The 27,959-nt window shown below is 42.7% G+C and overlaps 3 protein-coding genes across 3 annotated transcripts in view; all 3 read right to left on the reverse strand.

The window, feature by feature from the left end:
- The window catches only part of cpe (carboxypeptidase E), a 25,401-nt gene extending 14,885 nt beyond the window's left edge, over positions 1-10,516 (reverse strand). The window contains exon 1 of the mRNA XM_083764849.1: positions 10,071-10,516. Coding sequence (XP_083620975.1) covers positions 10,071-10,350 — 280 coding nt within the window. The 5' untranslated portion in view covers positions 10,351-10,516. The remainder of the gene's footprint in view (positions 1-10,070) is intronic.
- Positions 10,517-13,176: 2,660 nt separating this feature from the next.
- LOC310858647 (methylsterol monooxygenase 1-like) lies at positions 13,177-17,128 on the reverse strand (the record flags this gene model as incomplete). The annotated part of the gene is made up of 5 exons (XM_083764852.1): positions 13,177-13,366; positions 15,770-15,924; positions 16,116-16,242; positions 16,397-16,545; positions 16,871-17,128. The coding sequence occupies 5 exons, from the start codon at positions 17,126-17,128 to the stop codon at positions 13,177-13,179; spliced, it is 879 nt and encodes a 292-aa protein (XP_083620978.1).
- Positions 17,129-22,730: 5,602 nt separating this feature from the next.
- LOC310858645 (methylsterol monooxygenase 1) lies at positions 22,731-27,938 on the reverse strand. The gene is made up of 6 exons (XM_083764850.1): positions 27,906-27,938; positions 26,254-26,549; positions 25,736-25,884; positions 25,292-25,418; positions 24,898-25,052; positions 22,731-23,214 (listed from the first exon to the last, which is right to left on the reverse strand). Exons 2-6 carry the CDS (start codon positions 26,506-26,508, stop codon positions 23,025-23,027), a joined length of 876 nt encoding a protein of 291 aa, XP_083620976.1. The 5' UTR covers positions 26,509-26,549; positions 27,906-27,938; the 3' UTR covers positions 22,731-23,024.
- Positions 27,939-27,959: the final 21 nt, after the last annotated feature.

The following is a 27,959-nucleotide window of genomic DNA, read 5'->3' on the forward strand; positions in this document are numbered from 1 at the left end:
AGATTCATGCATGCAAGACTGACACACACACACACACACACACACACACACACACACACACACACACACACACACACACACACACACACACACACATATTACACACACACTGTGACTCATATTACAAACACTGTGTTCTTAATGACGTTGTGTAAACGTGATATAAACTGATGCCGTATGTTACAGCTTCTAATTCACAAGGGTTTAGAACACAGAAACGTGTGTGCGTGTGCACGACCATACACAGACATACAGAAAACCACACAATAATATACAGACACGCGATCACGAAAAGAAAAGCAATTAATGGAAGAGATCTTATCATTGTGCAAATGGAAAACTGCCTCTTTCAGCAGTCAACTCAAACTGCACTGCACAAAAAAACAACAAACACACACACACACACACACACACACACACACACAGAGTTGAGCCATGTATAATCACACAAATACACAAAAAACATCAAAGCAGCTCTGACTCCTAATGAGAAAGAATTAATTGCTAATGAGGGCCACAGAGATGTTGTCGTTGGACATGAATATAAATGAATAACACCAAAAAAGAGCTAATCTACCACCTCACAATGCATCGCACTTTGACGCATTGTGAGCTTGCAGATCTGTATTTTTTGGTGCATGACACTGGAAAGTTGTGTCATGCTGCAGTATGTCTGACCTGCTATGCTGAAATCAGTGTGTGTCAAGATCATCGTTTGCCACACAAAAATATAATGCTGGAGCACAAATAATTCCCTCTTTCATGCAACAAACTCTGGGTTACTTTAGTAACCTCAGTTTATCAAGCTCATCTCGCTCAAGAATCGCCTAAGGGTGGCGCCATTTCCATGGTGCCAACACAGAATAAATCCATATACTCATGAAACAAAACTGATTGGGTCGTGCACTGCAAACTGTCTGTCAAACGGCTGCAACTGCGGGCCCCGCCCGGAGCCTATAAAGCAGCGCACAGCCGGAAAGACGTCATTCCTGCCCTTTTCTGCGCTAACACAGATGTATTTCTAAGACTACCACTTCTATAACTCCGTTGAGACTATTTATTCCCCCTGGACGAGTGCTTCACTTGTACCCTGGAATTCGCGGTGGAAACCCGGTGGTCTTTACACTCATGAAAACGAAACGCAGTAAGTTTCCGAAAGAAAAAGAAAAGGGGCTTTTTTCTGTCAGTGCTGTGAAGCCTCTCGGACATAGCCCCGTTAGCTTTGGCTAACGTTAGCTTAGCCTTAGCCTAGCCGTTGACAAACGCTAGCTTAGCTTTGGCTCGGCCTAACCAGTGTCGGAAGACCTCGCGTTAGCCGCGAAGCCTTGCCTGGACTGTGGAACAAGAGCCAGCCGACGATAGACAAGACACAGCCGCTCGTCGGAAAGAAGCACAGCCCGGCGACGTGCGGAAGTCAACCTGCGCTGCTCTGCTAACGGTGAGTTGATAAACCTCCGCTTTGCAACCCCAGTTAGCTCTGCTTTTCCCCTGTTTTCTCTAACACTCGTTTCCGACACTCGTCGGAAACATTGAGGGACCCTACTCATGTCCTCCCTAGGCGACTTTGTAGCTATATTCTAGCGGATTCTAGCTACTTTTCCTCCAGACTTCTGGAGAACACTGCGCTTCGCCTACAAAACTCGAGGCAAGCGTTCGAGCCGCTCATACGGGGTTGTCATGTCCTCGTCCGTACCGACAACACGACAACGATGTGCTACATCAACAGGCAGGGTGGACTGAGGTCCTTACGCCTGCACACGTTGGCATACAGGCTTTTGACTTGGTGCGACAGCCTGCCACGTCCCGGGACTACTGAACGCGGGTGCAGACCTGTTGTCCAGAGGTCCCCTCCGTTACGGCAACTGGTCCCTACACCCGGGTGTAGTGGAACAGATCTCGTTTTTAGTTTTTCTGTGACATCAGGCTGACTGGTACATCTCACATTATGCCTGTTATAGTAAGAAAGTGTTCACATGGGCAGATGCAAAGATGCGAAGATTCACAGCATATTTGTAGCTTCGTAGCTGAAGTTGAATCCAGCTCAACTTTTTTGTATCATTGTATCTTTTGGAGCAGCAAATGTCGGATTTGCGTGGTAGCTTCACGTCGCATGGCTTCCATTGGAAATGAATTGACTGTATCTTTGCATCTGCCCATGTGAACGCAGCATAAGGCTGAACCCCAACGGCGTGACGCACTCAGGTACAGAGTGAAGACGAGGCCCAGGACGAGGGGACGAAGAGGGGACAAGGGAGCGACAGCGAGAAGAGGGAGAGAGCAGTGGAAAATGGAGGAGGAAGAGGCAAGAGGCGGAAGGATGGAAGGGGGTGGGGGACACGTGGGTGTGTGATGTATAATAGATGACCCCCAACTGATGCTTTTGCTCTCATCCCCCCCCCCCCCCCCCACACACACACACACCCCCACACACACATCCTCTTAGTTTTCTCCCTTATTCCCACAGCCCCTCGCCTGTCTTCTCAGTCACTGCTATCTGTCTCCTATTTCCTCCTCTCCCCTCTCTCTCTCTCTCTCTCTCTCTCTCTCTCTCTCTCGTCATCCCTGTTCTTGCCATCTTCGGTCTTCTCTGCCTGCATGGTGTTTTTTTCTGGTGGCAGATTTGTCTGTTCTATTCGACCGTACAGCAGGGGCTTGTTCATATGAGATGAGAGCATTCTATTCTTTTCCCTATCAGATATCTCTCCAGGTCGTCCTCAGACGAGCTCTCCATTATCGCGTCCGGTCATCCCGGTTCTCCGTACATCTGGCCAGCTCGTTGGTGCTTGTTTGCGCTCCTGCGTCTTTCTTGAGTGCACGTATGTTGAAGTGGGACATCCTCGGTGCCCGTGTGTTGGTTCCCATGATGATAATTCTATTATATGATATTCTATACTGGCTCTTCCCTATCAGATCAGATCGATTGTATTCTATTCTGTAATGTTCTCTTCCCTTATATCTCTGTTCTCAACATAATAACCACGTTTTCATTAACTCCACATGTCGTACAGTATGACCATATATCATGTTGTCTGTCTCTGTCCAGCCTTGATGTGAATGTGTAAGTGCATTAACAGCAGGATTACAAGGACACAATCTCCCCTCTGTAGTCCGATGCCACTACTGCAGTATATTACGACAGCCTCATAAAGAATAATACATGAAGGGGTGCCTCATGCACACAGCACGTCTGCACCACTAGAACAGAGACAGCCTACTGCTGTGAGACACTGATTTACCCCAAAGCAGAGGCCTTGAAGGTTTTCCAGACTCGGAGAGTCGAGGGATCTATTCCAGAACCTCAGTAGCAGTGTTCTACTTGTTTTTTCATATACTGATTCCCTTTAGTCTAAAAACCACAGCGAGATTAACTGCATGATTTCTCTTTTGTTTTGACCAAATGCCAAAGGCACAAAAAAGGTGGTTCTTCAGTGATTCTTCTGTAGCACCAAAACACAGTCATAACATACGAGCCAAAGAACCATTTTAGTGTGTGCGTGTGTGTGTGTGTGTGTGTGTGTGTGTGTGTGTGTGTGTGTGTGTGTGTGTGTGTCTTAGTTCAGGAGTAATTTATTAAAAGCGACACAAAACACAAAAGGGTGTTATTGTAGTTATTTTAACTCTTTGCAGAGATGCCCTCAAATGCGTATTCTTCACAAATTGCTGATTAAATAATCTAAAAACAACTAAAATCGGCCGATTAATGTCCCATCACTATAGTTATTGCATAACCTTCAGTTTTCGATGTTTTGTTAAATGAAAATACTTCATGAGAATACTAGATTTCTATGTTATGGACATTCAGTCATGGCTGTCAGATTTCTATATGTGGATTTATTGTTTATTTTTTTAGATAATGATTTGGAGAGAACCCTGTATTCTCTATTCCATTATGCTGGTAGGCCATGCTTGTGTTTACACTCTTGGCTATAATGCAACGCAGGCGCAGTGTGGTGGCAGATGGTGGCTGCTTACTGACAGATGCACGAGCTCAGGACAACCGGTCCCTCCACCCACGACCACAGCCAGACAGCCAATCACTGCCGAGATCACTGCACTAAGCCCATCTGTTGCCCCGGCAACCGCTGTTTCCGGTTCACCTACTGTAAGTTAGTTAATATATTAGATAATATGAAATGTCTGCAGGCCACCTTAAAAGTGTAGCATAACAAGAAATACATTCTATTTCACATTCACGTTTCCAGGCAAATATATTTACACAATAAATATTTTGGCGATTTCTAATATATTTTCTGACTATTTGCATATTTTGATTGAAGTATTTATTAACAGTTTTACATTACAGTACAGTACAGAATTACAGTACATTTCAAGCACAATTCAATACAAAAACTGTCAACTGAGTGGACGACCCAATAAAGCATTACACTTGTTTACAAGAGGGTCCACCTTCATCATAACATTTAGAGACTGTGGACTTAGACAGGTACATGGGTATCTTGGTGGTGTATCGAATCTTGTGGACCATGCAGACCTATTGCAAGATGCTGTACTCTGTCGTCAACCCTAAGCCATTCCAGCCTGTCAAAGTGGGCAGGGGTGAGGTGGGTTCGGGGAGTGAGTAGTGGAGGAGGAAGTGTTGGTTCGTCATGGTTTCGTCATGGGTGTATCAGATAGGTATGAAAAACAAATGAAGTATGTAAGACAAATGAATTGTTATCTATTATGATTTGTACTGTATTGTGATACTCCATGTGCGAAATAAAATGAAATGAAATGAAATGAAATGAAATGAAGTAGTAGCCTGACCAATTTGTTTTGGGAAGTCTGGAGCCTTGTTTTTAGGGCCTTTGAGGTGCTGTGGTATTGGTATTTCTGACATACATAAGAAAGCTCTTTGTGCGTTTATGGTTCTGTGTTAAACCCCCTCTTTCCTTCTCTCCCTGTGTGTTTTTTGTTTGACAGAGGTGAAGGGAGAGAGAGAGCAGGGAGGGTGCATCGTGGAGGGGGAGGAAAGGGAGGAAAGGGAGGTTGCCCCCGGTGACGGAGGCTGGACCTTTGGAAACTCATCTGGTAGTAATAAGGACTCCACTCTGCTACCGTGACTCATGCTTGCGTACACCCACCAGACGATTACAGGCTTATTCGGTGCGTACACACGGGCGGTCACCATGTCAGCTGTAAACACAAAACTTGTGTTTAAGGCGGAGGAAGCAAGCGCACAATGCTCATTGCACACACAGGCATTAATGTTCACCAATGCAAGGCCAATTGTGTCCTGACCCTAACATAATTCTATGTGCACATGGACATGAAACACACCGAACAGCATGCATGCAGGTGCAGGATGTAATATTCATCTATAGGCATTACATGCTTTTAGATACATTTTCCTGGCATGTAACTGGAATGAAAACATGTAATTTGGTTTTCAAAGTGGGGTCCTGAGACCCCCAAGACCCCAGATTCAAGTTACTATAATTAAATGTACTTACTTTAAATGATTACAACATACAAATAAATATATGAAACATTATTCTAACATGTTCCAATATCACCATTATGAATTTGTTTTGTATGTATTTTACAGTATACAAAAATAATCTGTTCAAATCAGTATCCCTAAAACAGAACCAATTGAAATGTGGGTCCATAAGTAACCTACAGTATAGTGAAAGTGAATTTGGGTGTCTAATAATTTGAAAACCTCATGATCTAGATTCGAATAGATACTATGGCAGCTCAAAACATTCAAAAGATGTTTTAAACAATAGATTGATAACCAGAACACTAAGCAGGTGTTTAGTGTTCTGGTCTGGTGTGTTCTTATGCTTCTTAGGTCACTTTTAAACCAAAGGCCTGAGAACGCTGACCATCTCCAAAGCTAAATGTAAAACAGGCAAATCCTAAGTGCTGACTTATTGTACTGTTAGAAACTTGGCCTGCTGTACTTGCATGAAGGAGGTGTTTGATTGTGTATTTATTGTACATCGCCTGTTTTTGATTTCATTGTACCACAGTGAAGAGCCAGAGGCACATTTCCACACGTGTGGACAATAATGTTTTTATGCTATTCTATTCATTCTACCACAGCACATTCCCACACGTGTGGATGATGAATTTTAATTCTATTTTGTTCTATTCTTCCACTAAATCAGACATTTCCCGGAATCTCACTGTTTCATGCTCATGCTATATGCAGTTAGAGCTGTCACTTTTACAAATTTAAGTTGACGATTTTTGTGGTACACAAATAATTGCAATTAACGATTGAATTGCGATCACGTTTCTGGCATTGAACATTGGAACATATGAATAAAAACTTAATTTCCGTTTGCCCTTTTAGGCTGCATAATAAAAATGTGCACAGGGAGGGCAGACATGACAAATAAATTAAATATACAAATAAATTACTGATATTATATTGTACTTTTTACTAGGGGTGCACGATATTGATTTTTTTAAACCGATACCCGATAATATATATATTGTATTATTAATCATTTTTTAAATGCATATTCACATGACATTTTGACATGAGCATTACTACTATGAACAAAACAAAGCCAAGAACAGTTTTGACTCTTCAAATAAAGTGACTATTTATTTTTCCAAATAAATAATTGAGTCAATCAATCAATGTGAATCACATTGTGTTTCCCTGAACAATGACTGAACTAAAACCAAAAGGTCTTTGTGCTTTGTTGTGGTCTTGGTCCATAAAGAAATGGAAAAAACTATTACTTGGCATTAGGACAGCAAGACTATCAAACATTTGCCAAAATAAATAATCAAAGTATTAAACAAACAAAGTTTACTATTTGACAACCTGTCAATAGCTAACCTGTAAACATAAGTAACATTGTAAGATGTAAACATCTGTCATATAAAAATAAAGGCCTGTAGAACAGTTGCAAATCTCTGCAGTGCATAAGGATTCAAATGAAATACTATTACTGAATAGTAAAAGACTGTCTTGTCTATGTAACATGTGTTACATGTCTTGTCTATGTAACACAAAACTGAAAAAGGTGCATTCCAAAATACCGGTAGTCATTTTACAGAACAAAGGATTATTGGCTTCCCTGCCTTAAGTTATAATCCATATAAATGACACTGCATGAGTGTTCACTCACTATTCACAAAAGCATGAGGTTTCAATTGTTCTCGTTTTCTCATATGAGACGATGAGAGGGAGGGAGGGAGAGAGAGAGAGGGGGGGGGGGGGGGGGGGCGAGGGAGGGAGAGAGGGAGGGAGAGAGAGAGAAAGAGAGTTGATTGAAAGAAAAATACGACTAGTCAACATGGAAACGATTATGATGATTGTTATATCATGAGTTGCCCATGTACATCCAAGTCTGTGTACTTGAACTTGAGATACAGTGTACTTGATATGTATTGTGTACTGCCTGTACTGTAGCATACTTTATAGATAGCTATGAGAGACATCTCAGCACCAGCAAGGTCAGCCTTGCTGCATTAGGCACGTTACTTTGTCTCATATCTCTCACGTCATTATGATCCAACACTATATATGTTCCCTGTTGTGTAATAAACTTTGTGAACCTTTAGCGTGATACTGTCTCGTGTCGCGTTATTGTTCTCCCGGGCCCGCCGCCGCAGTCGCCGTACCAAAGGAATATTCAACCGGATTATCACACACCACCCAGACTGCACACACTACCAGTCTGTCAGAACCAGACGAGGGTCCAATTAGAAACTACAACAATGATTAATGCAAAATAAGTGTGATTACCTCAAATAATTGCGATTAGATAATTATGTAATAATTGTGACAGGCCTATCGACAGTGTGTAATAATCTTATTTTCAGTTCATGTCCTCCTATGTCTACGTTACAGTTTGTTTGAAAATAACTGAAAGCAAAAGGCCTAAGACCAGAGGAGATCCCTGTGTCGACTCGAGACAAAGACAAAACATTCTGGAACTACATTTAGGATCATTGTCATTCCTTGTCACTTTCAAGATTGTATAACAATGCCGCGTGCTGACCATAAGCTACAGCACAGGCGCTGACCCCAGGTTCAAACAAGGAGACAAGGATGTAAAAGCCTGCTGTTAATGCTTTCCGGTGATGACTGTTGAAAGAGGGACTACTTTCCTATAGGCTGAGATTTTGTTTTGTTTTTCCTTTTTTAAATATAACCGCTGAAATTATGAAGCAATAACCACAGGGCTTTTCCAAATTTGAGGATGATTCCCCTGTGAAAACAGTAGCCTATATTCTAGTGCCCCTCAAAAGGGCTATATTTGAAGGGATACGGCACAGAAGTAGTAGTTCTCAGGCTTTTATTGTCCCTCTTGTGTTTCCTCACTAGGCAAAAAAAAAAAAAAGCCTCATTAGCACTATGAGGAAAAGGGCATTGGCCATCCTGCCAGCACCCCTGTTCATCTCACCGGGTGGCGACTATAAATGACGTAGTCTATAGTTTGCATATAAACGTCTACGAGGCTCTGATATCTGAACAGGCCCAACTTTTGTTAGTTTGCATCTTCTATTCAGGAGGGCTGACCTACAGTAGGATATCACTACAATTTGATAGCATGCAACTTATGCAGCAACATAGGTCTTTTGGATATTGGCATAATGTGTAATTTTCCTGCAGGTAGTAGATAAAGATAACGTTACGTATGTTATCAACAACATAAAAACAACAAAAAAGCATTACTGAACCTAGGCTAATTTATAATTCATTAAATGACACTTGATGAAAGGATTGTCGACAAACCATGCCGTCTTAAGTCTTAGTTTTGTCAACTGTAACACTGCCATCAGTGCCATGCTGTGAGGATGAATGGGAAACAGCAGGGCCCAATGATGGTGAATTAATTGGCTATAACTACCTCTCAAAGTCAAACCACATCGTCTGCCTCAGGCCTACTGACTCTCATGGAAAAACTAAACTGCAAAGCAGAGTGTGCTTACTCACACGACACACACCTGTGCAAATCATTTAATGGCAAATTTAAGGGCAGGTTGGATCTCTGAGCATAATTGATCAAGATCTTTGAGGACAGCTGCCTGTCAACCATGTCTGTCCGAACCACAGGCTTTTAGCATTCAGCTCAAGTGCTTTAGTTCAGAGCTCAGCTCACGCACGCACGCACGCGCACACACACACACACACACACACACACACACACACACACACACACACACACACACACACGCCTACCCCCCATTAGGCTACTCAAACATCTCTTTCTCAACCCCCCCACTGTGAGATTTGCTGCATTGTGACAGCTTTGTCCGGAACTATCTGACCTGATGTGACCAAATAAAACAAGCCCACAAGCTATAACCCGTGCATCTGCGTGCAGGTTCCATTTGCCTGGAGCCTCAGGTGTGTGTTCTTTCAGCATCACGACTTGATAACGATTCTTATCACCGAGCAAAATGGCGGCTTCTCTCTGTCTTATCTTATCTAGAGATTGCATCTTTCTGAAGTGAAGCCTTCTGGTCACTGTTACTGCAGTGCAGACAACATGAAACACCTGCGCTCCCCTTTTAGCTGAAAACAACAAGAAACCACCATCGCATCATTGTTTCTGCGGATGGATGGAATGATGGGTGGGTGGGTGGGTGGATGGATGGATGGATGGGGGACCCCCTCCCCCATCCTATCAGTATGTGTGTGCGTGATTTCTGTTGTCAACAAAATGCGCGCTAGTGGTCTGCAATCGTTAATACGAGAAGACCGAGATGGACGGGGCTGAGATGTAGCCTATGCTATAAAAAAAGAGCCTATTCGTGTCATGTTTGTGGAATAGGTCTACATGGAATCTAAATCTTTTCCTCATCCTTTTCATTTAGGCTATTTTAGGAGCTGTCGACGCAGTCAAAATGTGTAACTCAAGATGTAAAGAAGCACCATACACTTGTGTTAAATAAACAGAGAATTTTACTGTATCTATGCGTAAAAAAAACGATTATCCGGTAGGCTACACGTGAATAAACATGGGGCATGTTTGATGTTTCTTTTTCACCATGGTATCATGTATTCAGTGTGTTAAATTACATACAGCAGTATAATAATAATTAATAATTCAATTAGATGTATTAAGTCTGTGCATGCGTAAAGGCTGACCTACCGGGCTCGTGCGTTCCGGGGTTGTCGGACATCTCCAGGACGAGCAGCTCGCGGCCCTCCACACTCTCCCCCACCGTGTAGATGCGGCTGATGGACGGACACTGCAGCCACACGGACACCAGCGCCTTGCGGAGCTCCTCGTAGCGGTGATACTCGAAGGAGATGTCTCTGTCGTCCAGCGCGGCGGCGGCCGCTGCACTGACCGGGGTGGTGGTGATGGTGGTGATGGTGGCCAAGGCGGCCAGAGTCCCCAGGAAAACCAACGACACGAAGCGGTTCATGTTGGATAATGTTGTCCTCCTCTCTCCTCTAAAGCCCTGAATACGGCTCGGTCCCAAGCCTTAACTCCCTACTGCAGCTCCGCTCTGTAAGCTATAAATACCCCTCTCTTTCCCTTTCTCTCCCTCTGTGTGATGTCGTATAGGCTACGTACCTGTGTGGTGTGTGCGCTCCTCTCTCTCTCTCTCTCTCTCTCTCTCTCTCTCTGGGCCCTCCCTCTCTCTCTGCTTTAGAGGTGTGGCCTAGCCCTATACATAGGCCTACAGTGAACTGAGCATTGCATAGAAGAACCATATTTCCATATCACTCATTAAAATAAAATTACCACATTGGATGGAGAGCTATTCTGCCCAGCAGCACTGTGTAAATAAATGTGTGCACGTCTCATCATATAGTAGTGTATGTGGAACATGAACTATGGACCGTGGCTAATGTTCTTTCATGAGCAGCCTTGTGTGATTGTGAATATGGCAATTTGTCAACAATTAATTACACTTCAACTGTTGTTTGTAGGCTAGGTTATAGGGTGTTGAATGTTTAAAATACGATATAGGCCTAGTTATCCATTTTGGACTATGTACTTTTAAATAAATATGTCAATAACGGTATTCAATCAATCAATGAATGAACCCATGATGTGACTCCAACCCAGAATCAGATTCCCAGTTTTCAGTAGTAGTCAAATCAGCAATAGGCCTACATATATAAACCCGACACGCTTCTTCATCTGTCTGAAGTTATATTATCCATCCGAATCCCCACTGACTTTGTGTTCACAATATGAGATGACCACCACACTAATTAGCCGCAAATTAATTTCTCAAGACAGATTTTCAATTTGACATGAAAATCCACCAGCAGGATCACTGTTTTGAATAGGAGCTCTCCTACGGGGCAGACCCTTGAGCAGAAAGCAAGCAAATACACAGAGCAGAAGACCTGGGGAGACTTGAAGGAATCAGATTCCATCCGTGGCAAAACTTGAGGAATATGAGGCAAACAAAGTGAAAGACAAGGAGACTCAGATTGCCACCCTATAAAAGATACTTTCCATTCAGACAGAGGAGACACAGAGCTCGCTGTTTGAGAAAGATGAAGCCTGAAAAGAGGAACTTGATTATTGGCAAAGCAAATAGGAAAAGATCCTGGAAGAGGACAACGTTGAGAGAAAACTGAGTTGAACACTATCCTGAAACAACAGCACATCACAGAGGAGAATAGATATCTCCGATACTCTTTTGGCAGATGAAAAAAACAGGAAGAGGAGGAAGCAACGAATAGGAAAGACCAGAGACCGCCACAGTGCAAGAGGTTGGAGGCCAACGATGAAAAAGAAAAGCAAAGAGAGACCAGAAGATCTCCACTTTGTAACAGAGACCAGAGGATCAAGAGGTGGCCAAGGCTTGAACACTGCTTGAGTAAGACAAGGAAACAAATAACAAAGAATAGGACATAGCAGGAGACACATAGAGCCCACCCACCCATGCTACAGTTTTGTAGCATGTGAGACAGGTGGCAAGTTAGTAGACAAAGCATGTTGAGGAGTTCATTGAGATACTGCACATAGAGTATGTGGCAGACCTGTTGGCTCTACAGGGAGCTCCACGGGGTGCTCCATCCAGTCGCTGCTGGACTGTTCCGGCAGCAGGTGTTTGAGGAGAACAAAAAGTATTACAAAAGACAGGCACCACCCTGGAAACTGATTATTTGTAACAATGCAGTCTGGTATTAAAGCGCTTGAGGTGTCTCAAAGGCCAGCTGTCTCTAGGTTCAGAGAGAGTTTTTTCCCTGGACAAGGACATAGCCAAAAGAATAAGAACAAAATAGGGGAAAACAAAATGAAACAAACTGCATTGAAATTTGTAATTAACCTATATAGATTCCCCATTTGTTGTGTACAGTATAAAGTATTTCCTGTAGGCCGGACTCTACAAACACACAGTCAAACATCTGTTTAGGTTTGTATTTATTCCAGCAGAGTGTTTTGATGACTTTTTCTTATAAATATAAAACATTTGCACTATTAAAAGACAGCAGACAGCAGACAACAAGGCACAGAAATCCAAGTAGCTGGGAGGGGATTTGTTAAGTTCATGCACTTGGTGACTAGTTTTTTATTTTTGGCATGGTGTTAGGTATAAGGATTTAAAAAACAATCGCAAACGAGTTGGGCTCGCCCCCCTAGTGGTCAGTTTTCAATTAATCCAATATAGGGCAGTATATGGTTGAAACCCCAAATAATTGATAGAAGAGATTTTTCAACAGATCCTGTTACTTTTGGGTATGCTAAAATAACATACTAAAATGTAGGAAAATAATAACTTCTGGAAAGGCAAAGAGTTTAAGGTGGCATCCACGATGGCTGGCGGGAGCTTAAAATGCCTCTAAACTGGGATTTAAAAAATCATAATTATGAACTTGGTAACTAGTTTTAGAATTTTGGTAGTTAGTAGTTATTTAGCATAATAAATAGTAACATAACATTGAATCTTATACCCATACCTAACACCATGCAAAAGTGCACAAACCTTATGATTGTTGAGATTCAACATAAACCACTACATTGATCCTGACAATGTCCAGTCCAGAAGAGTGTGTGTGTGCGTGTGTGTGCGTGTGCCTGTGTGTTTTACTTTTTTTGTGGTGTTCGCCTTTTATTTTATATTTTTTATAGAGGGACAGACAGTAGGCTGACAGGAAATGGGGGAGAGAGATGGGGGGGGGACATGCAGTAAAGGCCGTCGGGATCGGGAGTCGAACCCACGGCACACTGCCAGACTTGGGCTACTGGCCAAGGTGCCTGGACCGCTGAGCCACGGCCCAGGCCTTTACTCCTCCTTCTTGTCCTCCTGTGTGAGCCAGTGTTTGTTGTACTGGATGTCTGTCTTGAACAGCTTGTCCCACCAGGTGAAACAGGAGGCATAGTTCCCTGTACCGTTCATGTGGTGGAAGTCATGGAAGCGAGAGCCAGTGTAGAAAGGGATGAGGTAGAGAGGATTGAGAGGAATGTCATAACCACTGAAAGATAGATAGAGAGAGAGACAGGGAAAAAGAGACAAAGATTTACAGGTTTGTATTGAGCAAGGTGGAAGAGGGGGGATGGAAATTACATTTGTCCCTACGTAGGGATTAGCTATTTAACCATTTCTATAATTATTTTACGGTGATGTTGAACTTTGGTAGAAGGTGGGGTTAGCTACAATCAGTGTGTCAGGTGTGTCGCTATCATGTCACACACAACAGAAACCCTTGCTTCACAACTGCGATTTGCGCCGATGACAACCAAGGTTTTCAGTTTGCATTTCTGGGGTTATCATGCTGATCAGCATGTTCAGGTTTCGGTACCCAGCATTTCATGAGAACAGTCATGTCAGCATTGTGACAGCAGGTATGCACCAGCAAACTGTGACTTAACCGTGGCCTATAACAGGGTTTTTTTTTTCAACTGAATGGCTGGAAAATGGATATTTAGAGTTTACATAGTACACAGTGCATGCATAAACTTTCCTTTCCTTTTATCTGGTTTCAGTATTTATTTATTATGATGTATTTTCTCTATTATTAAGGTTATTGTAGCGGTAACCAGCCAAAAACGTTGAGAACCCCTGGCATATAACACGTTGATTTGCACTGATGTCAGTCAGAAAACGGGTGTAGCAGCATGGGCATTCAAACGGGTGTAGCAGCATGGGCATTCAAACGGGTGTAGCAGCATGGCCATTCAAACTGTTGCCGAATAATGTTGATTTGTACTGACAGCAGTGATCTCCATGTCGGGTATGTCCATATTCAGGCTGTTGCCAAGTGGGGTAATTGCATTGACAACCCGTCGCCTCTTCCCAGTCCATTATATCTGCATGCCCACCACAGACAGACAGATGTGCAACATGAACTTTATATAGGATATACAGTATATATACAGTAAAATATTGACTGCACACTTTGGTCCTCAATGGCCCTTTAATGTTTCAATGTAACTTTGAAATGAGTGTAATATTTATTGTACTAGACCGGTGCCCAGCTGTAGAGCACTGAGTCGGTAACGATGGAAGTTGGAGATCCATGCCCGACCCGGCTATGCAATACCCGTGTAACCGTGTCAGAGTACCCGTTCCACCCATCTGTCTGTGTCCATTTTATGGCCATATATGGAGATTTCTGTGTATGTCTTTCTGTGTCCTTTTATTCCTATACACTGACACGAAAACGCGTATTCAGGGCGGAGTCACCACCCCCAGGGTAAGTTGTGATTTGCTCTCGTTCACTGCAATGCAATTTGCGGCATTTCCAAAACAATATTGTGCAGAGTAGCGATTATCAAACGTATTTGCAATGCCATACGTTGAAAGATCTGTTGCCCGTGGACAAGGCACGTTACCTCCGTAAGTTAGATATTATCGGCATAGATGTTTGTCCGTATGTGATTAAGGATTGGAAAAAGTTGCATTGGCAGCCATAGAAAATCCTGCCCAGGGTAAAAAACCGGATGTGACGTTTTTGGGCGTTCCTGTCTTGTTTCGTGTCAGTGTATGGAGTTCTGTGTCAGGCATGCCCAAATATGGAGTGTTGTGATGTCAGAACAGGCCAGCTCCATATATGGAGCATGGGCAGGGGCCCTGTCCAGAGCCCGGGCAGAGGCCTTTTGTGTATGTTTATGTGTACCCCATAGCAATGATTTGATTGACTGAACACCCCATAGCGATGATTTGTTTGGCTGAGCAAAGTACGTATTGAGGACAAGGGAGGACAGAAAAGTGAAGACAGAAATGTCAGGATGCAAATTGTGATTGGCCGGAAAGAGATGATGTATGATGATAAGGGCGCCCCTAACTTCACACAGGTGTGATTTTTTATGATATGTATTGCAGCACCATCAGCCATTTTGTCTATGGCTGAAAACTAGTTTCCCCTTTGGCGATTATAAAGTTCACCCTATTCCAGCGGATAGGATAGGGTGAATTGTATTGATCTCCAAAGCGTAAAGTGGATAGGAGCTACACTTAGGGGATTAGGGGGTTTATAAAATTTCAGTCATCATTGTGCTGTCCTACAGTAGCTGATATTCTGTGGCACACAATCAGGGAGCTAATGATATGACAACTTTATGCAGATGTAATGCCAGGGTTTAAGCTGCCTCATGGACCTTAGACCCTTGTTGACCTGTCAGTTCCTCCCTACAAGTACCTTCCAGCCATGCACAACAATGAGGAAAATGTAAACATGTAGTATTAGAAATATTTAAGAATGCATCATCATGTCAGCATTCAAAATACGAACTTTTGTGCGATCATGTAGAAATATTAATTTCATTATTAATTTGCTTCTCTCACCCTCATGCGGTGGATTCAGCTAAACTACCGTAGGTTAAGGCAAATTAATGTCTGGTCAGGCAATCAACTAAGAAGAAAGGATTTCTTTCACCTGTGAACGTCGATGGTCTCCAGGAGACGGAAGGCGAGCCAGGCCCACAGCAGTATCACGTGGTTACAGAATAGTAGGATACCAATGAAGAAGCCGGCTCCAAGGATCACAGTCTCGGCCGGGTGTGCATACTCGGCCTGCATGCCAAATGGAGCCTGGAGGACAGGAGAAGCAGACACATGATGATAATCGGATGTTTGTGTGTTCAGTTGTTTTGCTTGTGTAGTGTGAGTTGTGGTATGTATATTGGGTTCCAACGCTTGAATTATACTTGGTTGTGCGATGTCAAGCAAATAGCGGATCTACGAACTCATGACATGCATACTTTATTGTGTGTTATACTCACAGTAAAGTCGTGGTGGACCTTGTGGATGTATTTGTAAATGCAACGGTGGTGCAGCGCTCGATGAAGGAAGTAATGCCAGGTGTCCTCTACCACAGCACTGGCAAAACACTGAGCTACCACGTAGGGCCTGGAGAGAGAGAGAGAGAGAGAGAGAGAGAGAGAGAGAGAGAGAGTCTCAATGGTTGACATTGTGTACTGCATTGTAGCACGGTCACAACTCTGATGTGAACTGTATTTATTATGTTACATAAGACATAATACATAGTATTATTGCCACTGACCAGCGGGGCATGGAGTCCCACTCGTAGGGGATGTTGAAGAACTCTGTGAAATAGTACGTTCCAGAGATGAGAAACAGCTGGATGCAGAAATGGTTATAAATCAATATCTTAAAACACTTCCATTGATTCTCCAAAGTCTCAGGCTTGTCCTGCATATAGACACACACACACACACACACACACACACACACACACACACACACACACACACACACACACACAAGTAAATTCCTCCTGTCGTTCAGATTATACTAAGATCCCCTGACCACAGAGGAATGGAATTCAGTTTAGATCATTAGCAAACATGCATAGACTCTAATGCTGAATTCACACCAGTGGTCGAGACTTCTACTGTTGCGTTCTTCCACTAAATGTATAAACCGTTTGAAAAACGTCCACGAAGGTGACTGATATGGACCATCATGGAACTTAATTTGGTGTAAATGTAATTCTGTCGCTCTCTCACACACACACCTGCTGGATCTTATACTTCTGCATGAAGGGCAGGAACTGGAACAAGAAGCCAGGAAGACAGCACATAAAGTAGATGAATTCATGAACAAAGAGCGACCCCCAGGTTGCGATCTGGAACTTGGTGTAGTTGTCCAGCATGTAACCCCAGGCCTGCTTCAGCGGGGGCTGGAAGGGGTTGGGTGGAAACACTGCATCTACGTACTCCACTGCCAGGTACGCAGCAGAGCTCAGGATGTTGGCTGTGCCGTTGACCTTCATGTTGAGCAGTTGATGCAGGGTGAGTGTGTGTTGAGAGAAATCTGGGGAAGATGGAAAAGAAAAAAGTATAGTGGGGCTCAACGCTTTACGTTATTTTCCGTGAGTGACACTTATATTACATAGTATGTAAATTAGGCTTAAGGCAGACCTAAGGCTTTAAAGCATGAAAGACCCTGTCAGGGTTTATTTTCTCAACAGTAACCGGTTCACATTCATTATCCCTTACTTAATATCAGCGCTGCCGCCTGGTTACAACTCCCCTTGTAGATTGTGACGTCAGTCAAATTAAGAACACAAATTGTGCAACAGGTTAACACGCGTCGATAACCTGATTGGCTAAGGTGTTAAAAAGCCTAATGGGTTAGGGGGCAATTACATAACTGGCTCCTAATATATTATAACATAACTGTTACTGTACTACAACAACATTACATTGGGCAACAATAGCCTACATTGAATTCAAATTAATTTATGTCCTTATTATCACTAATTATAACCACATTCTACCACAACAAAGTAAATCACACCACCAAACTGTCAAGTCTGACAAAAGCAGAGAATAACGCATGATAAAGATCACAACTGTATGTTTCTCATTTCCTAGTAAACAAAATGCATTTTCAGGTCAGGATACCAATTTTATCCAGTCAAGAGATAACTCATACAGGATACAGGACAAACAAGTGAAATTGGAACTGGAACATTATATAATTGAAGCTGATAAATGGGAGACTCCTTTCTTGAACACACACTATCTATAGCACAGATTACTTTCAGAATACAGAGCACAGAAGTTTTGTTTTAACCATAAATGATCACTTGCACTACGGCCAAGTACATTTGGAGCCCTATAATCACATACGTATAGAGCCAAGTACATCACATACGTATAGAGCCAAGTACATCACATACGTATAGAGCCAAGTACATCACATACGTATAGAGCCAAGTACATTTGGAGCCCTATAATCACATACGTACAGAGCGTGACATCATCATCATACCCGGAGTGTCAAAAAACTACTTTCTGGCCTTGACATACATCCAAAAAGAAAAGTCCTATCTGATTGCATTAGACGACATTAAACAAAGTTAAACTCACTTTACCACTCGATCTGCCGTTCACTTTATGCATGCGCATACCCTCTATTCACAAAATGAACTATTCCGTATTTTTATACTACTTCACAGGCCAACATTTGCAGTAAAGATAGCGTATTTGCTATTCGCAACCAAGCCCCCGATTAAATTGTTCAATCTGACATAAAGCAACAATCACACCATCTAAATTACTCCCACATCAATGCAATATTAAATTAAATTAATGCACAATAATTTCAAGGCTTCTCACCTTTTATGGTCGGTTTTGTCTACCTGGGAGCCAGACGTTCTATAGATGTTCTATAGTATAGAGTACGGTATATCTATGTATATCCCTGTGTGATGTCGTACCTGTGTGTGCTCTATTGCTCTCTCACTCTGCTTTAGAGTTATGGCTGCCCTGCACAGTGTAGCACAAGCGTCCAGGCCCGGATTAACGCATGGGGTCACGGGGCTGTGGCTTTGGGCCAGCTTGGGACACGACTCAAGGGTCCGAGGGGCACAGATCCTTCAATCAACTGTGCCACCACCCCCCACCACCACCACCAATTCCATGCCTGCCTCATGCCTGTGAGTGTGTGCGACTGTGCGCGTGTATGTCAATGCAAAATGAGGCTTCAGTGTTCTCTGACATAATGACACGTTACTTGTGCAAGGTTCTGCCTTCGACTACTGGGAGTGTGCATGCAAAGTTTCACACCAATCAGAGACTAGCTGTTCACAGACAGACAGACACAAAGCGATATAATCTCCGGCCTTCGACCGCTCGGCCTGGCGGAGATAAAATATTATCATTGCGACCAGCCCGACGTCTTTCTGTCTGTCCGTCTGTAAACAGGGGGCGTGAAACGTACACTCCCAGTAGGCCAATGAAGAACCTCCACCCCAAATCTTTTAAATGAGCCACATGGTGAGACGCTATTCTAGGCTGATTTCTGTAAAACAAGATTTTTGGTACAACTACAGACTGCCCAAACTCATGCAAATCGGTACACATTATCTCTGTAGTCCAGATGATCCAGATGTATCGGTCAGCTTTTTCAGATTCTGTTCCAATTGGCTATGATAGGCTTAATTATTTGCGGGAGTGGCCCATTTTGCACAAAAGAATGTAAACAAACCATGAACACAGCATCCTGTTGGCTGTTGCTGTCATACTTTGCACATGGTCGTAGCCTTGATCCATCTCTAAGGGGGGAAGGGGGGTGAGCAAAAGGGAGGAAGGAGTGGAGGAGAAGTGGGAGATGATGGTGAAGGCCAGAGAAATGATGTATATGGAACAAGGGAGATGTACTGTATTGTGTCCTTACCTGTGTAATCTGTAGCTATGGATAGCAACCTCAAATGGGCCACAGTACACGTGGTGCAGGCTCAGCAATCGCCTGAAGAAAATCGGGAGGAATATAACCACCGCATCCTCAGGGCGTTTCTCAACAGCACCATTGACAGCATCCTCACGAGCGCCTCACCACCGCCTGGGAACTGTACCGCCCTCAACTGCAAAGCGCTACAGAGGGGTGGTGAGGAGAGGTGAGCGTCTCTTCCACCAGGGAACACAGCATATTGTGTTACCATTTAGCATGTTAAAAGAAAAATCTCGACTAGGTACAGACTCAGTGAGCAGTCTTGCAATCGAGAAAGGCCGTCATAGGCAGACCTGTCTCCCTAGAGCAGGGGTTCGCTTTTTGGCCCAGGTACCCAGGTGGGGGGGGATAGAATATTTTCCAGCTACCCCTTCATCCTCGCCGCAACACCGATAAGCATATTTGAAACCTTACATTTAGATGCCATTGGAACTATTTGTATTAAAACTTTTCAATCAAAGTCACAACACATTTTCGCAACATTTATTTAAGATGCTATCTTAGAATAGATGTAGACCTATTTGACAGTGCAGAAACATAATTGCCTTCCTTGCTGCATCAATTAAGCGTCAACGACCATCAGCTGGTCAGTCACAGACACTCATAGCCTCTGCAGCAGTGCATCACTAACTGAAAGTGAATGCATGGAGTGTGTTTCATTTCTATCCAACGGCCCTTGAATGATGGAATATGATTAAGGATTACTGTGATTATGGTAAACTCACATATAGCAAATGTTTTAACCATGCATATTGGACTTTGAATATTTGATTTGTCTGCATCTTCCTGTCATTTGACCCGTTCTATATGTTCCTTTCCTCTCTATTCCCTCTTCTAGCTTCGTGGTTGGACAAAAATCCTCTCTCTCCATCCACTACCATTGAAATAACGTGTTTTTCAGTTGTTTCGTATTGATATTCTGTGTGCATTCAATTCTTATTTTAAACTGACAGTAAAAAGGAACAGGAAGGTGCAGCATGGTGACTGGGCATATCATGTTTGTTTTTTCCAAAAATGACGTTTTAGCAAATTCAACATAAACAAGGTGGAAGTTGAACCAGGGTGGAACAAGGCAGAAAGAGCCTGCTGGTTAGTCAGTCAGGACCACAAATTGTGAATTGTCTGATGTGAAAATGAAGTTGGAGTGGCAGAGAATTTTGATATGGCAGCATACACAAGATCGCTACACCATTTGTGTTTTGTGAGATTACAGTGGGCAGACAGGCACAATAATTCAGGGGACATGATATGACATGACAGATTACATACGATACGGGGACATACGGTCTCCTATATGGCTCATGAGGCCGTAAAAAAAAGAATACAAATACATTATTTGGGTCGATGAAGGCAGGCTTTGGCCCATTTCAGTAAATCACCTGAAGGCTGAGATGGAAGTTACTGGACCACCCCATGAACCCACATTCAGATGGGATTGGAATGAGAGCCAACATGGTGGGCCTATGGTGTTGGCTCCACAGGGTGCTCCATCCAGTCCCTGCTGGACAGTTCCTGCAGCAGGTGTTGGAGAACAAAAGAAATGACAAAAGACAGACACCACCTTGGAAAATGACGGTTTAGAACACGGCAGCTGTTAGAGCCCTGACAAAGGACATGGACAAGAAACAAAAAATGAATAAGAAAATAAACCAAACACATTGCAACTGTGATTAATACTGTATAGGTTAAGGAAAGCACAGTTCAATGAGGTCTGCTAAGAGGATTGAGATACCCAGAAAATTGTTTGTGTGTACACAGTCCAGTGGCATATACAATTTACTTTCGGGCTTATTTGTGATTATGCGTTAGCTATGCAGACTGGTTTGCTGTAGGCTACCTTTTGTTTGTTTTGCATTACTAGTTTTCATACGAGAAGAGAACCACATACACAGAGTATAATTTAATGGCAGAACTCTACAAACACAAAGTCAAACATCTGTTTGGGTTTGTATTTATTCCAGCATGAGAAATACAGTACGTCACAGAACAGTTGGATGACTTTTTTATTATGAAAAGCAAACTAAACAAAACATTTTCCCATAGTAATAGTTATGAAATCAGGACGTCCAGTCCAGCAGTTCCCTATAATCTGTTGCTCTTTTCATTTTAATGCAACATCAGTGCACTTAAAACATGCCTGTTTCCCCAACATCTGCTTCCTAAACATAAGATAGCTGAACTGAATCCTCACTACAACATGACTAGCTGATCATAACTCATTTCGAAAATAGTAAATCACATGGAAAATAAAAAGTGCTTTATGGAATCATTCAGCTCATTTCTCTTAGAGAAAATGGGCACAGAGGTAAACGGAGGCATTTCACACCATCATGGCTTAAGCACCGCTTACTTCATTCGAGGACAAGGTCATATATGGGATGCGCTGTACAGGGTTTTAATCGTCCAAAAGCCATGGAGAGAAGACAGCAGACCTCTTTAAGAAGACAACAAGGCACAGAAATCCAAGAGGGATTCAGGTGCAGTCACACCACCACACTCCTTCTTACAATGTTCAGTCCAGAAGATAGAGTGAGCGTGTGTGTGTGTGTGTGTGTGTGTGTGTTAAGGCTGTCCCCAAACATTTGGGGTTCGAATGTTCGCTCGTTAGGGTTGGCACTCGAATCTTAATTAATGGGCTTGAACCATTCGTTTTTTTTTCTCTCTTTTTATATGCATAATAAGAGTAGGCTACTATGTTTGTTGTGTTTACATGTTCATGTTTAGATGTTATTAATCAGGGGGTTACACAACCGGTGCACCAGTGCGCAGGCATCAAAATGTTTTCTGCGTGGTAGATGCAAGGCTCATTTGCGCACCAACAGCTGAGATAGTTATGTAGAGAAATCTGACAGGCATTCAAAAGGAACTCAAATGAGATGTTAACGTCCTGCAAGTAGAAATAAAACTAGTTGACTAATTATTACATGTAGCTCTTGTTTTGAAGAGGAAGTTAGTGCACAGGAAGTCTGTTTCAGTTGTAAACAAGCTACTATGACACTCCCAAAAGTCCCGAAGTTGTGCTCCTCTCACAGTGGTAGTCGTCGCTAAACCACACGACGATCATTATTTACAATATAAAAACCATGCATCTTGAACAACACTGGGATTATTTATGGAACCTAGGTGAGTAATTACTTTTATCTATGTTGGACGCTTGTTTTGGTTTCAGGGGTTGAGCTGCTTAACGACTACCCTGCTACGAATACACTGTCTGTGATCTTTATCCCGTGTGTGTGAAGCATAACATTGTGGCAGAGCAGAAACATCTGTAAACTCTGTATGCACCCCCCCCCCCCCCAGGTTATTTTTTTTAATTCATTACAAACGAATGGTTCGGATGTTCCCTCGAAAATTCCTGCCGAAGTTCGAGTCCTAAAAACAGGGCTAGGGTACAGCCTTAGTGTGTGTGTGTGTGTGTGTGTGTGTGTGTGTTACTCCTCCTTCTTGCCCTCCTGTTTGAGCAGGTGATTGTTGTACTGGCTGTTTGTATTTAACAGCCTGTCCCACCAGGTGAATGTGGAGGCATAGTTGCCCACGAAGTTCATGTGGTGGAAGTCATGGAAGCGAGTGCCAGCGTAGAACGGGATGAGATGGAGAGGATTGAGAGGAATTTCATAACCACTGAGAGAGAGAGAGAGAGAGAGATGTAGGAACTAGTTATTTAACCATTTCTACACATTCTTTTAAAGGTTTCAAGACATTAATTTTCATTTATTTTTATTTTTCGTTTTTCTTTTAGATTTTATGACCTCAATTACACCCAAAAAACCTGAACTTTGAATATTCAGTGGATTTTCTGTGGAACTTCAGAACTTTGGATGTACGGTATGGGCTGTCATGGCCAGAAAGTCGTTTTTTGAAACTCAGTAGGCGTTTCCGCATAACTTCCGGGTATGATATCTGATGTCAATTTACAATTTACAATTACAATTTAGGCATTTAGCAGACGCTCTTAATCCAGAGCGACTTACATTTAGGCAAGAACAAAAGCATGGGAATACATCACATAAAAGCATTTATCATGAAACATGCGTAAGCTAAGAAGGTAACAGTGGAATATCTATATGATGAAACTATACATACACTATACATAATAAACTATACATATTCACTACTAAGCTATACATATGTACTATGGCGTGCTATGACTATATACAATACAATTATAGTGCTGTCTACATAACATGCTATAAGTCTGTGTCAAATGCTATCTAAGCCAACAGAAATGCTATCTAAGGGGTTAGGGTAAGTGCTATGGGCCATGATGGAGTCTGAAAAGGTGGGTTTTCAGGCTACGGCGGAAGATTGGGAGTGATGCTGCAGTTCTGACTGCAATGGGAAGTGCATTCCACAGTTTTGGAGCCAGAAGGGAGAAGAGTTTGGGACGTGTGGAGCGTTGTCCCGGCGTTTTTAGTGAGGGTACTTCCAGTTTCCCTGCGATGTCACACGCAAAGCCTCTATTGTCAAACATGCTTATCAGTTGCTCATGTGCCCCGTGAGTGGGGCAAGTGATACATTAGTGGTACCACTAATATATCTTAAAACGAAATTGGAAATATTTAAAAATGGATTTAAATCAGAATTCTGACAAATTCATTCAAAGTCATGTAGCAATATACAATCAATCTGCTGATTTCTCTCACCCTCTTGTGGTGGATTCAAGCAATGGCAACTTCTCCACATATTCCCAGATATTGCGGGATAACTCATTGCAATCAGTGCAATGAGTCACACTTCTAATCGTGACAATGTAGCATGCCTACTGCTACAGTGGAAATTAAAACTCAAATGTTGTCCTCAATATCATGCAATGAAAGAGCTTGAGGCAGATTATCAATGTTGTCAATGTTTTTAGTTGGCAGGTTATTGGTATAGTTATGTTTTCTATTTCTAAACGCTATATTGTAATTTAAATATTGTTCAAGTTTTATTGTGTTGCTTCTTTCTTGTGTTTTTAAATTATACTGCTGCCTGTTGTGTCCCAGGGCTACCTTGGAAAAGAGATTTTTAATTTCAATGGTTAAATAGAATAACCACACTAGTGGTAACCAGCCATTTAGCCATTTTGAGTTGTTATCTGTTCAGTTGGACTTCATTTATTGTAGACATAGGGCATGTGTCCTATTTGAATGTAATTGAGGAAGACACATGCCCTGTGTCCAAATTAAGTCCAACTGAACACAGGGGATAATTGTCCCATTTAAATGTAATGGAGGAAGACACTAAACACTTGCAAGCATGCACTCTTTCTATCTCCCCCTCTGTTAAATTCTGGCTAATGAGGATTTCTTTCTCTTCTTTTACCTGTGAACGTCGATGGTCTCCAGGAGACGGAAGGCAACCCAGGCCCACAGCAGCACCACATGGTTACAGAAGATCATGATTCCGATGAAGAAGCCGGCTCCCAGGATCAGAGTCTCGGCCGGGTGTGCATACTCAGCCTGCATGCCGAATGGAGCCTTGAGGACAGTACACATATAATGGAGGTCACATACTGTAGTCGGTGTTTGTGTGTGCGCATTTGTTTTGTTTACAATATGTATGCGTGTTTGTCCATGTGTATGTGACAGTGTTTGTGTGCAAGTGTATGTGTTTGCCTGTTTTAAAGAACATAAACTTAATATACTATAATAAACTTAATAAAGTAGAGATGGCAATCCAAACTGTGTGAGTGTGGAGTGGATGCATTATTACTCACAGTAAACTCGTGGTGGACCTTGTGGATATATTTGTAGATACGACGGTGGTGCAGCGCCCGATGAAGGAAGTAGTGCCAGGTGTCCTCTACCACAGCACAGCCAAGGCACTGAGCCAGCAGGTAGGACCTGAAGGAGAGAGAGAGAGAGAATTATTCACTCAGATTCCTAAGAACTTAGAATCCTGCCTTGGAATCTTTTTCTTTGCAATTCTGCATTTTACACCTTTTGGAAATTAAGCAGTATTACTTTGAAAAAAAAAAGAAAAACTTTTTGTCCACACTTTCATCATAATTCAATTATCCTGAAAAAGAAAAAACTACTTTTTTCAATCAATTATTCTCAACTCTAAGCATTGTGTACTGAATTGTAGCATATCACAACTGATGTGTACTGTATGGTACACTACATAATACATATTATATACTGGTGTTATTGCCACTGACCAGCGGGGCATGGAGTCCCAGTCATAAGGGATGTTGAAGAACTCAGTGAAGTAGTACGTGCCACAGATGAGAGGCAGCTGGATGCAGAAATGATTGAACAGCAACATCTTGAAACACTTCCATTGTTTCTCCCAAGTCTCAGGCTTGTCCTGCATAGGCAAGCAAACACACAAAAACACAAAAGAATATCAGTTGATGGTAGTTAATTTGCACACGTACACAACCATACACTCTAATGCCGAAGTCACATCAGTCACCAGTGGCGGTCAAAAGTTCTACTGTTGCATATTTCCAGCCGCAAAATGGGTGTGTCGCTAAAACATCCACGAAGGTGACGTGGACCTTCGTGGCCGTCTCAACGCCCATTGGGAGCACTTATTTGTCACGCATCCTCTTACAGCAGCGAGTCGGTGCTCTCCTCTCCACAGACGATGCACTGAACTTTGAGTTCAGTTCGGTTATTGAGGCATACCACTGTTTTTGTGAATTTGGTGTAAATGTCTCTCATACATACACACCTGCTGGATCTTATACTTCTGCATGAAGGGCAGGAACTGGAACAAGAAGCCAGGAAGACAGAACCCGAAGTAGATGAACTCGTGAACGAAGAGCGACCCCCAGGTGGCGATCTGAAACTTGGTGTAGTTGTCCAGCATGTAACCCCAGGCCTGCTTCAGCGGGGGCTGGAAGGGGTTGGGTGGTAACACTGCATCTACGTACTCCACTGCCAGGTACGCAGAGCTCAGGATGTTGGTTGTGCCGTTGACCTCCATGTTGAGCGGTTGATGTAGGGGTGAGTGTGTGTGAGTGAAATCTGGGGGAGACAACTGGAAATCAGTTTCAGTATTTTCGGTGAGACATCGTCTTCTATGACAAAGAATGTAAATTGGGCTTAAAGTCTAAGGTTTTACTTATAATGCATAATTTATACAGCAGTACCGAGTAGGTGGCGGAGTTCTCACCACAATGTGACCAACCACTTTACCAACTTGTAAAGTGGTTCTCAAAGTGGGTTCAGTGAGGGACACTCAGGGGTCCAAATAGATTTTATAGTATAGTATAATACCTAGTTTTGTCTGGTGTCGGGGGGAAATGTGTAATGTAGAATGCTTGTTCTGATGCTCTATTAATGTCCTATTGTATTGCTCTCTGTCTGTAATGCTGATTCAATATTGTTCTACATTGGTCTGTACCAGGCCCGGCGCCACGGGGAGGGCAAAGGGGGTGTTTGCCGCCCTAAATAAACCTCTTTGCCCCCTTAGATCAAATAGTTACAGACAAAACAATGGTACATTTCCAACGAAATTGTGCGCCTCTGCCCTCTATAGATATGCAAATGTAGCGCATTGTCTTCATGTCCAATACCTGCCCCCGATTGCCCCCTCTGTCATTTCATCCTGGCGCCGGGCCTGGTCTGTACTGTACTGTGTCTGTATTGAAATGCATACCAGAGCCGTTTCCTCAGGGCAGGGTATATTATAATATATTAAGAAATTATATTTATAGGCAGCCATCAACAATTTTATTGTAATTTGTTATACATAAGTCCTATGATTTATGTATACCGGTATGCTGACATACATGCACCTGTATCAGGTAAAAAGCACACATCCAACTAGCTCTGGTCCATAGCCTTACTGCTCTTGAAATGCAGAGAAAATGCGATGGCATTTAGAGCTATGGACCAGAAGAGCTAACATCCAAGTTGATCAACTATTGAAAAGCATTCTTTCACACAACTGTAGGCTACTCCACAAAATTATCTGACAGGATCGACTGTGTACACAATTCAAATATTCCATAATTACATAACTGTTACTGTAGCCTACTGTCTTACATTACAATGGACAATAGTCCTTTCTCTTTTGTGTCTGACAAGAGAATAACGCATAAACATCTAATTAGCTTAAGCTTTAACGCAATGTTTCTCGTTTCCCCGTTATTCTGTGGAGATCTGTCAAGAACTCACAACTTAATTACACATAATACATTATTCAGTGATATATCACTTTACAGGCCGACCTTTGCAGTAAAGTAGGCTGTACGACCAAGCGCCCGATTAAGCTCTTCCTGTGTCATGCAGCAACAATCACGCCATCTAAGCAATATTCATCAAAGCAATATTCAATGAAATTCATTATTTTAGAGCAATAAACCCGTAGATTCTCACCTTGCAGCGGGTCTGTTCCGTGTACCTGGTGGCGAGAGAGGTACCGAGTGCGTG

The sequence above is a fragment of the Protomyctophum parallelum genome (assembly GCF_964188405.1).
Source record: "Protomyctophum parallelum genome assembly, chromosome: 5".
In the NCBI taxonomy this organism is placed as follows: Eukaryota; Metazoa; Chordata; class Actinopteri; order Myctophiformes; family Myctophidae; genus Protomyctophum; species Protomyctophum parallelum.